The sequence below is a fragment of the Pan troglodytes genome, chromosome 2 (assembly GCF_028858775.2).
Source record: "Pan troglodytes isolate AG18354 chromosome 2, NHGRI_mPanTro3-v2.0_pri, whole genome shotgun sequence".
Lineage (NCBI taxonomy): Eukaryota > Metazoa > Chordata > Mammalia > Primates > Hominidae > Pan > Pan troglodytes.
Genome location: NC_086015.1, coordinates 128,301,220 through 128,314,349, shown reverse-complemented (window position 1 = coordinate 128,314,349; position 13,130 = coordinate 128,301,220). Strand labels below are relative to the sequence as shown.

The 13,130-nt window shown below is 42.6% G+C and overlaps 1 protein-coding gene across 5 annotated transcripts in view; it reads left to right on the top strand.

The window, feature by feature from the left end:
• HEG1 (heart development protein with EGF like domains 1) overlaps positions 1-13,130 on the top strand; it is a 90,063-nt gene that overhangs the window by 18,981 nt on the left and 57,952 nt on the right. For all 5 annotated transcript variants that reach the window (XM_016941815.4, XM_016941814.4, XM_516708.9 and 2 more), the window contains exons 2-3: positions 7,559-7,852; positions 9,552-9,854. In XM_016941815.4, the coding sequence (XP_016797304.2) occupies positions 7,559-7,852; positions 9,552-9,854 (597 nt within the window). The remainder of the gene's footprint in view (positions 1-7,558; positions 7,853-9,551; positions 9,855-13,130) is intronic.

The window sequence follows — 13,130 nt, the reverse complement described above, 5'->3', positions numbered from 1 at the left end:
CTTCCTTATACCCAAAACTTTGCACACTTCCTAATAATTTCCTTAGAACTGATTTCCAGAAATGGAATTCTTGGGCCAAAATATATGCCTATTTTTAATGCTTTTGCAATGGATTGCCAAATTCCTCACCAAAAGGACTGTGTTAATTGTATTTTTACCAATATCGTATGAAAGTACCTGTGATGACATTAGATATTATTCTTAAGTCTTTGCCAATTTGATACACAAAAATACACAAGTAATGTTAAAGGTCTTTTCTAGTTTGGGTTTGTATTTCCATGCTTTTCAACAATGCTTTCATGTATTTATTCTCCACTTATATATTTCCTTTTGTGAATTGCACATTCATGTTCTTTGTCTACGAGGGGTACATCTTAGGGATTTGAAAAAGTTCTTTATGTGTTAAGGATGCTAAACATTTTTATCAGGCACTGCAGACATTTACCCTTATTTGTCATTCAACTTTTTGCAAATATACCTTTTATTTTTATCAGACTTATACATAGTTTGAAAATCAAATAGATTGTATAAGACTGTAATAAAAACTCTGACCACTCCTATTATCATCATTTTCTGTTCCCCAGAATTAACCATTCTCAACCCTTTTAACTGATTATCTTAGTAATTTTTTCCATATCTCTAACCTGCTTATGTTGCTATTTATTGATTTTTTTTTAAATTTTGGTTTTAGACAGTATTCACTGATTTCTCTCTATGACAATTTTGTATCATTCCAAGCTCTGCCAGTTTGGAAGTGACACACTCCATTTCTTTTCTTTTCTTTTCTTTTTTTTTTTTTTGAGACAGGGTCTTGCTTTGTCATCCAAGCTAGAGTGCAGTGGCACCATCATAGCTCACTGCAGCCTTGACCTCCTAGGCTCAAGCAGTCCTCCCACCCTAGCCTCCCAAGTAGCTGCAACTACAGGCATGTGCCACCATGCCTGGTTAATTTTTTTTTATTTTGTAGAGACAGAATCTCTACTTGAGGCCCAGGCTGGCCTCAAGTAATCCTCCCACTTCAGCCTCCCAAAATGCTGAGATTACAGACATGAGCCACCATGCCAGGCCTCTATTTCTGTTCTTTAGAGAGGTATTTTAAATGCATTTTTCACAGAACTCAAAGTTACGCTTCTGCTATGCAACATGATTCTAATTATCCCATGCCAGACTTATGAACTATTGTTATCCAGGATTTGTTCTGACTTGTTTTATTAATTTCACAAATGAGAAATTATTGTTATTATTTCATAAATTCAGTGTTCCTTTAGATTTATTCACACATGTATTTTTTTTTGCTCATTATATTGCCTTGCATCTGATATCTTTCATTAAGAATTGTTTTTCTTCTGCTTGAAAGAAATTTGTTATAATTTACTGTAGTAGAAATGGTTGAAAAACTCAATTTTGACTGAACGTGTTTTTATTTGATAGTCTGAAGATGTTTCTCAAAGATAGCTTTGCTGAATATACGATTATAGTTTTCTCTCTCAGCACGTTGAAAATACTTATCCACTGTCTTTTGGCTTCCATTGTCACTGTTGAGAAATCAGCTGTAATTGTCACCTTGTATAGATGATTTGCCATTTTTTTCCCCTCTGGTTGCTTTTAAGACCTACTCTTAGTCTGTGGTTTTTGTGCAGTTTCACTATGATAGAGGTACATGTTTCGTTTTTAATTTACTCTAAGGAGCCTCCTTAGAATGAAGATTTATAGTTCTCATTAGTTTGGGAAATTTTCCAGCCATTACCTTTTAAAATATTACCACTTCTGTAAGCCCCACACTTTGTGAGGCTGAGGTGGGCAGATCACCTGAGGTCAGGAGTTTGAGACCAGCCTGGGCAACAGGGTGAAACCCCATCTCTACTAAAAATACAAAAAAAATTAACCAGGTGTGGTGGCACACCTGTAATCCCAGCTACTCAGGAGGCTGAGGCATGAGAATTGCTTGAACCCAGGATGTGGAGGCTGCAGTGAGCTGAGATGTACTCCAGCCTGGGTGACAGAGTGAGACTCTGTCTCAAATAAAAAAATAAAAATTAAATAAATATTTTCACTTCTACTTTCTCTGTTTTCTCCTCCTAAACTCCAATCAGTTGTGTGTTGGACTTTCTCACTCTTTTTGTCTCTTAACCTCTTTTTCATATTTTCTGTTTTTTAATCTCATTTTGGGCATTCTGTTATCATTTATTTTCTAATTCATTTTTTTTTTTTCTTTTGAGATGGTCTCACTCTGTTGTCCAAGCTGGAGTGCAGTGGCACAATCACAGCTCACTGCAACCTCCGTGTCTCGGGCTCAAGCAATCCTTCCACCTCAGCCTTCCAAGTAGCTGGGACCACCGGTATGCACCACCACACCCAGCTAATTTTGTTTATTTTTTTGTAGAGACAAGGTCTCACTATGTTGCCCAGGCTGGTCTTGAACTCGTGGGCTCAAGTGATCCTCCTGCCTTGGTCTCCCAAAGTGCTAGAATTACAGGCATGAGCCACCATGCCTAGTGAATTATAATTATTTTCTAATTCTCACTTTGGCCATATCTAATCTGCTGTTGAGTTTTTAAATTTTCAATTATTACTTTTTTTATTTCTAGAATTTCCATCTAGCTTTCTTTCAAATATTTTGGGTTATTATTTATAGTCTCTTTTAAAAAATTTTTTTTTCTAATGTAATTTTGTATACTTCTTTGTCTGGTAATTCTAGCATTTGAAGTCTTTGCTTCTCTAATTTGTTGGCGATTGTTTAACAAGCAAAGACTTCAACTACTAGAATTACCAGACAAAGAGGTGTGGATGTCTTGTTTCCTCATGGATGCCTCGTTTTCTCATGTATTTTGTGATTTTTGACTGTGGTTTCTTATTCCTTAGAATGTTATCAATAAATGACAAAAACTGGTTTGAAGATATGTTTATCTAGAGAGCATTTGTATTTGTGTCTACACAATACAGGTACCTGGAGGCACTATCCATCAGGACCGCCCCTGCCCCATTATTAACAGGATGTGTGTGTATTGGAGATATAATTTACATCAGTGGTCCCCAACCTTTTTGGCACCAGGGACTGGTTTCATGGAAGACAATTTTTCCACGGATAGGGCGGGGTGGGGTGGGCCGGGGGTTGGGATGAAACTCTTCCACCTCAGATCATATCAGGCATTAGATTCTCATACGGAGCATGCAACCTAGATCTTTCGCACATGCGCAGTTCACAATAATGTTCTTGTTCCTTTGAGAATCTGATGCCACTGCTGATCTGTCAGGAGGCGGAGCTGAGGCGGAGCTAAGGCGGTAATGCTCGCTCGCCCACTGCTCACCTCCTCCTGTGCAGCCTGGTTCCTAATAGCCCGCGGACCGCTACCAGTCCATGTCCTGGGTTTGGAGGTCCCTGATTTACATGCCATAAAGTTTACCCTTTGAAAGTATACAATTCGGTGGGTTTTAGTACATTCCCAGGATTCAGGACCACTCGTAAATACATCCTCAGTTTAGACCACAGAGGTAATGTGACATACAGCACACCCATACGAGGGCTAGCTTTATGGTTGTATATACTCGGGTGAGATTTATTTTTTCTTTCACTTGAAACCAAGATCGAAGGGCCAGGTTTCCTTGCTGTGCCCTTCTGCGGGGCCGGTTTGTTTCTATTTGCCTTACACCCAAGGCATAGCTGTGTAAAGTCCCAGCTTTACACAGTGGTTTCCTGTTGGATTCCCTCCTTGAGAATCGTGGCTCCCATCTCCTGATTATTGGCAGCCATCAGAACAGAAATTCAAGGTCACAAATGTTGAACAGGTGCCTCCAGGGCAGCTGCCAGCCTCAACATTAGCTCACTTCTCTGGATTCCTAGTCATGGTTCATTTTTGGCCTCAGATTTGATTCTTTACTTACTTGCCAGCTCAGCAGTGCTTTTAGAAATTTTTTTAAAAAAATATTTTATTCAGCATTTTGAGTTGTTTATAGTGGCAGGGTTATGGAGGATACTGCAGGACTGTTGTCTACCTTTTAGTTTTGTTTATGGTGTGCATTTTTTCTTTCTTACATCTTTAGTCACCCCTCTAGGAAGAGAGCGCAGGTCAGTGTGGGTCCTGCCCTGTCTGCATGTGGCCATTCTTTTCCCCTCGGAGACTGCACTGGAGTTCCCTGAGCTGAATTGGCTCTGGGACTTCCAATCCTGGTCCTTGGAGAGGAAGGGAACAAAGCTGCTTCCTCAAAGGCCCCGCCACACTCACCAATGGCTGAGTCTCACCTTGTCTGAAGGTTGTAATGGAGCCAAGTTCATTGCCTTCCCTTTGCTCAGAGCTGGCCAGCTTTGGGGCATGGGTTTTGAGTCCCTTCTGCTTCCCCACAATCACTTCTCTCTGTCTTCCTTGGAGAATAATGTCTCATTGTGCACAGTTAGCCAAGAGGAGACAGAAAGCATCCTCAGACCTTTCACCTCCTCCCAGGAGACCAGCTTGCCTTCGCAGCTCCCAGAGGTAGAACAAAGGGACATGCCCTGTGGGCCACTGTTGTCTGTAACCCCAGTCTCTCAAGTTGAACTTACAGGCCTTGTGGCTGCCCCTGGAAACGCCCTTCCACATCCCATTTCTAGCTGCATGTGGGTCTTGCCTGTCTGGAACTGGGCCCCAGAGGAGCCCAGAGGCATGGCAACTTCCCTCCCCCTCCAGGAAGCCTCTGTTAATTATCACCCACAGGAAACAGAACAGGAGGCATAAAAACAGTTATCTCAAGGGATTTGGGGAGGAAGTGATTCCCTCAGGAAAGTTTGTCAGAATGTCTTCTGGAAGTTTTTTATAATCATCACCCCCTAACCCCAAATAAGTGAGCCACTGCTTCTAGAAGGAGTGAATCAGAGTGGAGAAATGTTCAGAACCATTGATCTAGAACTGCACTGGCAAGTGATGCAGCCACCAGCCACGTGTGGCTATGGAGCTCTTGAGATGTGGCTCCTAAAACATTCACTGGATTTTAAATGTTTAATACCAAAAAAAGAATATAAAATATCTCAATATTTTTATATCAGTTACATATTGAAGTGCTAATCTTTTGGATATGTTGAGTGAAATAAAATATTAATATTGAAATTAATTTCACATTTTTTTAATTTTAAAAATGCAGCTACTAGAAAATTTAAATTGTACACATGTGGATTGTGTTTGTGACTCAGTATCTCTTAGGCAGCACTGATCTGAAAGATAACTTGTTCCGTGTGTATGTGTGTGTGCGTGTGTGTGTGTATGCATGCCTGTGTGTGTATGTGTTTAAGTGTATGTGTGTGTGTGTATATGTGTATGTGTGCATGTGTATGTGTGTGTATGTGTGCCTGTGTGTGTATGTGTGTGTGTGGGGGGGTATATGTGTGTGTGTGTGTGTGTGTATGTATGTGTGTGTGTGTGTGTGTGGTATTTAGATACAAACTGTAGGTTCTACCTGCAGCCTCTACTTGTCCGATGGTTTGCCATTTTTGTTTGATTCATATAAATCGAAGTGATTCCATTCATCCCCACAGAGGTTTCTCACCAATGCCCACAGTCCCCATTCCCAAACAGAAAGAGAAATAACATTTCCAAGTGGGGAAAATTAAATGGTTTTTTCAGGGAGTCACGTAGTCAGCGACAACTTCATGTGGCCCTGTCCTCACCCTTGCTCAGTGTCCCTCAATTGGCACCCATATTTGATATGGGATTCCATATTAGTTTGGATGTATGGGGAAAGGACAGTGTTCTCAGAATGCTGTTTGGTTTTGGTACTATTTTTTAGGGGCCTGGCACCCAGCAGTGACCCAGCACTCAGCAGTGGCCCAGCTTTGGCTTCTAAGCAGTGGCCAGGTTGGGTGCAGACTTTTCCAGAGTAACAGGGCAGCTTTCTTGGACCTGACTTGGGCATCCCACGCACCTGCTCTGACCCTGAACCTCCTGCCTTGACAAATGGCATTTGATGCTACACATGACTTCCTTTTGCCCAATTTAACCCCCAAGTTTAACTTCATCCTCAGAACATTTTTAACTAATACCCTCTTTGCCACCATCTTGGGTGTTATGGAAGTTAACTATCATTTAAATATATTTTCTGACTAATATAAATATATTCCTAATATACAGGCTTCAAGTAACAGTCCATACTCAACAGCATTATTTCCTCAGCACTCCCAACTGGAAACCATTCTCCTCTCCACCATTTTCCCTTCCAGCTGAGCACAGCTGGCGAGTGAGGGGCCTGGGTTTGGAGCAGGCTGCCTGGCCCTCCTGCTTTTTGACTGTGCGACTTGGGCAAGATGCATGACCTCCCCCACCCTCCATGCCTCCTTTGCTTCCTATGTAAAATGGGAAGTATAAGAGGAGCTGTCTTCATCTTTGTGCAATGCTTGAATGAATACACATCAGGCACCTGCGTCTGCTACCTACCTCTGTGCATATTTACTGTTATTATTATTTTTCACAAAATGAGATCATTACATATAAAGTCTATTTGAAGCATGCTGTTTTAATTCAACGATCCCTGAAGAATATCTTTATTTTATAGCACCAATTCAGTGACCACATAGTTTTCTTTCTTGTGGATACTGTCTACTGTAACTGATTTCATTGATAACCTGCTGAAGGAGTTTTTGGTTTGTTCTTTCTTTTCCTCTTTCTACTGTAAACAATGCTGTAACGAACATCTATGCAGCTAAATCTTTGTCCACATTCTTGAGTATCTCCTTCAGATAAATTCAATTTGGAATTGCTGCCTCAAACCCATTCACATCACACAAGTTTTAGTAATATTGCCAGAGTCTTCATGTTTTATCAGAATTGCGCATTACAGCTCCCACCTGCAAGAGTAGGTGTCAGGGTCAAGGGCTGCCAGCTTTTATAATAGCTTCCTACCACCCCAGGAGGCACAGTTAGCAACTTTGGCGAATATGAGATGCTTCTTGCCTTTTGCTTACACCCAATCTTCCTCCTCCAATCCCCTCTCTGACCCTGCACAGGTGCCAGAGGTTCAGTTGCTCTTCCATGAGCCCCATGTTGATCTCTTTCTATCAATAAGTTTCCATCATTTATTCTATGCACAATGAAATTTAATCCTGTATTATATTGTTGCTTCATAATTCCTTCCTCTGGATTATAAGAATAATGAATATGGGAAAAAAAGAAAGGTGAAATTCTTATTTTTTAAGATGGAGTTTCACTCTTGTTGCCCAGGCTGGAGTGCAATGGCACGTTCTTGGCTCACCGCAACCTCTGCCTCTTGGGTTCAAGTGATTCTCCTGCCTCAGCCTCCCTAGAAGATGGGATTACAGGCACCTGCCATCACGACTGGCTAATTTTTTTTGTATTTTTAATAGAGACAGGGTTTTACCATGTTGGCCAGGCTGGTCTCGAACTCCTGACCTCAGGTGATCCACCCGCCTCAGCCTCCCAAAGTGCTGGGATTATAGGTGTGAGCCATCGCGCCTGGCCAAAATTCTTTTACTTGAATTCACTCTCTACTGATGTATTTCACGGTGTCTTTTCTGAAGGTTTACTTTTCTTTTCAGAAGCCAGCAAACTCTCCCTGATGCATCCTCTTCTTCTTTCAGATGCTGCCTGGAAACATTGGCCAGAAAGTAACACTGAGGCCCATGTAGAAAACATCACCTTCTATCAGAATCAAGAGGACTTTTCAACAGTGTCCTCCAAAGAGGGCGTGATGGTTCAGACCTCCGGGAAGAGCCATGCTGCTTCGGATGCTCCAGAAAACCTCACTCTACTCGCTGAAACAGCAGATGCTAGAGGAAGGAGCGGCTCTTCAAGTAGAACGAACTTCACCATTTTGCCTGTTGGGTACTCACTGGAGATAGCAACAGCTCTGACTTCCCAGAGTGGCAACTTAGGTGAGCTTGTGCTGATGATGCGCATTTCATGCATGTGTGTCCAGTCCTGGAAAACAAAGTTTCTGCCATTCCCCACAACCCCATTCTGAGCAATTGTGCCCTTCCAAGGTTCCTAGGCTGGGGTGGGTCAGACCTGTGACTTAGGCCTCATATGTATTATGCTTGTCAATACAGACCAGACAAGGGTGCAGATTTGCTGGTCCTGTGGTATCTGTGATCCATGGCCAGTGGAATCCAACCTTCATTCTTTTTCCAGGGAGCCTGCCACACCCGAGGGTCTCAGAGGCAGTAGGTTTTGTGGGATGCATAGCTGCGACAGGCTTGGGTTTGGTTTGTGTTGATGTGGCCCAAACGGTTGTTCTTGCCCTGGTGTGCACAGCTTGGTGGTTTGCTATTTTTAGCAAAGAATGTCAAGAAGGTGCTGGGGCTCAATGGGTAAAATTTCACTGAGGAAGAGAAGACTAAGAAAACTAGCATTAATTAGGGACCTACTACTTACCACCATGTCTGTTCTCTCAATCCTTCTAGCAAGCCTATGAGATCATGTTATTCTCCTTTTAGGCATTTGGAAACTGAAGCTCAGAGAAGTTAGTTGTCCCAATATGTGTAGGTCAAACAGTTAACAGGTTTCAGAACTGGGATTAGAGCTTATGTGTATGTATCTGAGCAAGGTGGTGGGGGTGCTGAGGTGTGGAATGCCTGGACAACGAGAGTGAGGTGCAGAGGAGAGAAAGACAGGTGTGGCCTCTCTGTAGGGTGGTAAGGCCAGCAGGCTCCCTTGGGGAGGGCATCAGTTGCCCACAAAGGAGAGGAGGAACAGGTAGGACCATTGCGTGAACGGGGTTAGGGACAATGACGGAGGACTTTTGAAACCTGGCAGTTTAGATTTGGTGTGGTAACAAGAGTCAGTGAAGGTTTCTGAGCAAGTAAGTGACATAACTAAAGTGAATTTGAGGAGGATTCGCCTGGCAGGCAGGTACAGGATGTCTAGCATGGGGGTGGGAGGATGGAGGGAACCTGGAGTCAAAGGGACCACCCAGGCAGACAGAGAAATTCAGACACCAGGTGCTGCGATGTGGCCTAGTGGCCACAGGGATGAAGAGGAGGGGATTGGTAGAGACTTCACCAAGGAAAAGTGATAGGACCTGTTGATGGCCTGAAAGTAAAGGATGAAGCCGTCAGAGATGACTCCATGGTTTCAGGTCCTAGTGGCAGGAGATCTGGTTGGGAGGGACTCGATTCTGTAAAGATGCATATGAAAGTCTTTTGTATTCATAAATGATTCCTACAGAGCTTAGAAACTCTGCACATGACATTCCCTGGTCCTCTTGGTCACCCAGATATTAGGAATTTTGTTTATATTGCATTCAGGTACATTCTGGGACCAATCTGGTGGAATGTGGATGCTGGGTCCTGATGATCAGACCCTGATCTCTGATTCCATATTGTCTGATACTTACCTCCAGTGAGCTCCTTTTCTGAGAATTTTACCACAATACACAGAATCTTTGTGAGATCTAATACACAGACCTTGGTCTGTGGTCTCTTTCAGGAGTTTATTTTTCATAGAATGAATTATTCTCCTAATTTCTTCTTATGTCTGTATATTTTGTAGATGTCAGAACTGAGCCCCCTAAAAGCATATTAAGACATTTTGAAGTCTGCTGGTGGAATTCTAATTGTTTTTGTCTGTTTTCAGCCTCGGAAAGTCTTCACCTGCCATCCAGCAGTTCAGAGTTCGATGAAAGAATTGCCGCTTTTCAAACAAAGAGTGGAACAGCCTCGGAGATGGGAACAGAGAGGGCGATGGGGCTGTCAGAAGAAGGGACTGTGCACAGCCAAGAGGCCACCACTTCGGCTTGGAGCCCATCCTTTCTTCCTGCTTTGGAGATGGGAGAGCTGACCACGCCTTCTAGGAAGAGAAATTCCTCAGGACCAGATCTCTCCTGGCTGCATTTCTACAGGACAGCAGCTTCCTCTCCTCTCTTAGACCTTTCCTCATGTGAGTGCCACATACCCAGCTTAACACTCGGAAGTCACTCAAAGTAGACATAAATCAATGTGCATAGCCAGCTAGTTACATACTCATAATAGTGGGTAAGGGGAAAAGACATCAAGCCAAAATGCCATTCCTCTAATGCCAGGTACTTGGAGTGGAAGTAGGTACAACCTACCCAGTTTATCTCAGTATTGAGCCTCATGTTTAACATAGTTTTTCTTTTTTTGTCGCCCAGGCTGGAGTACAGTGACGCGATCTCAGCTCACTGCAACCTCTGCCTCCCAGGTTCAAGCGATTCTCCTGCCTCAGTCTCCTGAGTAGCTGGGATTACAGGCGCCCATCACCATGCCCGGCTAATTTTTGTATTTTTAGTAGAGACGGGGTTTCAGCATGTTGGCCAGGCTGGTCTTGAACTCCTGACCTCAGGCGATCCACTCACCTTGGCCTCCCAAAGTGCTGGGATTACAGGCATGAGCCACCACACCCAGCCATTGGTGTCTATTCTCAAACAAGAGACCTTACCTTGGGGTGCATGAAATGGTGAGCATTGTACCATTTGATTAGGAGTGAGATTTTTATTTCTTCATTATTGCAAAAATGTTTCCTTCGATGGTAAAGAAAACATTTTTCTAGGCATCATTTTGAAAAAAAAAGCAGATATAATGCAGGAGTTTGCGAGGCGTGATATTAGTAACTACAGCTGTGGAGTGCTCTCCTCTCTCTCTGCTGTTCCAATTACTATTCATCACTTAAGTCTCAGCTCAGGGATTCCTGAGCCTTTCTTCAACCATCTGGTCCTCTGTGCTGTACACCTCATCATAGCAGGTCATCTAATGCCTCTCTGCCCAGAGAGACTGTAATCCTCTTGAGGACATGGGCTGTGTCTGTTACTTCCTTTAGGTTCCCCCTCGCCCGAGAACAAGGTGCAGCCGATAAGACATAGGGATTAGCATGTGCCCAGATACCCTCACAGGGCACATCATGCCATGAGCCAAAGAGAGTATTGGAAACTCTGACCATCTTTTTTCTTCTCCGAGGTTTTATTCAGTGTTTGTGTGTGCTGCTTGTGTTTTCATCCTCGTACCATAGGGAGCAGGACAGAGAGGGTTGGAAATGTTCTTGGAAAATAGAGGTTAGGTTGTCTCCAAAATTGCCATTGCAAAATTTTTACAGGTCAGAGGTTTTTAGAAGTAACTTGCGAGACTAGGAGTTTGGGTTTGTGTCATCAAAGCAAAAACTAAACCCAGGAGTCCCTTCTGGAGTGCCTGTTTAAAGCAGCCAATTCTTCTTCCACATACCCTGTATACAGTTTCCTGCTGACTGGATTTGGATATAATTCATGATTCATGTTTTTAGAAGATTGCTTTTTAAGATTATTCATAAACATTGCTTGGATTGGATAAAAGCTGCAATTCTTCCAGCCTCAAAGTTCTGTGGTTCAGTGATTTACAACTTTACTAAACGGTAGAAAGGAAGTATTTTTTAGGAAGCTATGCTTTGATTCTGGTCAGGATCATTTAATATTTATAATTTAAATTCAACCTACTTTGGTGGTATATTTGAAAAATCAGCCTATGTTTCCAACTTTACTGGACTTGACTCTATGACTCTATATTCACCTATGTATTTTTTTCACCTATATTTTTCAACACTAAAAAATTAATTGTCCCTGAAATTCTTTACCATCCATCCTTTTAAAAGCTTATACTTTTAACTGCTGGTGAGTTTCATCATATCTTTCATATCTCTTGAGTCTTTTACTGAGCATTTCTCTTCCTTTTTAGTGAACTATGTGTTCAGTTCGAGGTAGAGTCCCACCACCCTTTTAGATATTAGAGATGGCTCTGGGTGCGGTTAAATGGGGTTCTTACCAGGCATCCAAGTATGTCTGAATCCATCCTGCCAACCTCCCCTCCTCCCCGTGGGGATGCAGAGGGTACATGTACAAAGACCTGAAGTTACATGGGAAACAAAGTTCTGCTTTGTTTTTAAAGCTGGGCTGGCATCTGGTAACCCACTAACCAGAGTCTTCCCCTTGAATCTAAATGTTGAGACATTACTGTCCCTTTCTGACTACACGATACAGGAGCTCTAGGCACTCAGGCAAGAGTGCTGAGAGAGAGCCAGCAGGACCTGCCAGGGAGACCTGGAGTCGACTCAGCCTGGCTGGCCAGCTCTGGAAAAACAAAAGCAAAGGAGGTGAACACTTGGCCACTCCACCCACTAGGAAATATGACCCTGTGAAAAGCCTGGCGCTTACACCAGTCCGATGAGTGATGCGCCTCACTAGGTGAACACAAGGAAGATAGCTAGGAGCCTGGCATGGAGAGGAGGGGGCTCCTTATTTGGAACATGAAGGAATTTGAGCAGATGATCTGAAAGATTCTAGTTTCAGCATCTATGATTCCACGTGTATTCAGCCTTTGTATTCTGTGCCTCGTTTCACTCTTCACTCAGCTACAACAGAAACATGCATGCAACATAACCTCTTCTGAGGCTGGGATAGTCAGGAGTTACCTGCTTCCAAAACCAAATTGTATGCCTTACAGTGTTAAAGCAAGTATAGGCCTAGGCAATGGAATCAGATTTTTAAAAAGAGATCAGAAACCATTGGAAATTGTTTTTCTTGCTGCTTTACATCTTTTGCTGCTTTATGTCTTTCTATGTGTTCCATATTTTTTAATAATGACCATTGTACTATTTGATCATCGGAGGGAAAAGCAAACAAAGCAACAAACAGGGAAAAAAGCTCCCTTTTGAAGGTGGAAAGAGATATGTGTATGTTGAATTGTGTGAGAGTGGCTACAATTGAGCACTAAATTTAGTACTGAGCTTCCTGGAAACCAGGGCACAAAGGGAAACCGGGTGGGGCATGCAATTGTTTTCAGATAAAGTAAGCATACAATTTCATCCATAGGCATAAGTGTTTGGGGGCAGTACATTTTAAGAGGACTGTTTATATAAGAAATGTTGAGAATCGTAATGGAAAATGCCTTCAGTTGCTGTTTTGTGGAAATTGTGCTAATGTTCTTTAAAAGGTGATATTTTATATAGATTCTCAATAGGAGCTGAGGGTATAATAATGTATCTCAACTTATGAAAGTATTTCTGTGGGTAGCTAAGCTACTGTGGTCCAGGTAAATTGCTTTGTGGTGATTTCACTTTGTAAAGAAAGAGAGCATAAATAACTCAGAAGATTGCAGATGTGACGTATCTTTCTCAAATATCAGCTGCTTCAGCTGTACTTTCGGCAAGTTCTGGATAGCAGTCAGGTCAAGG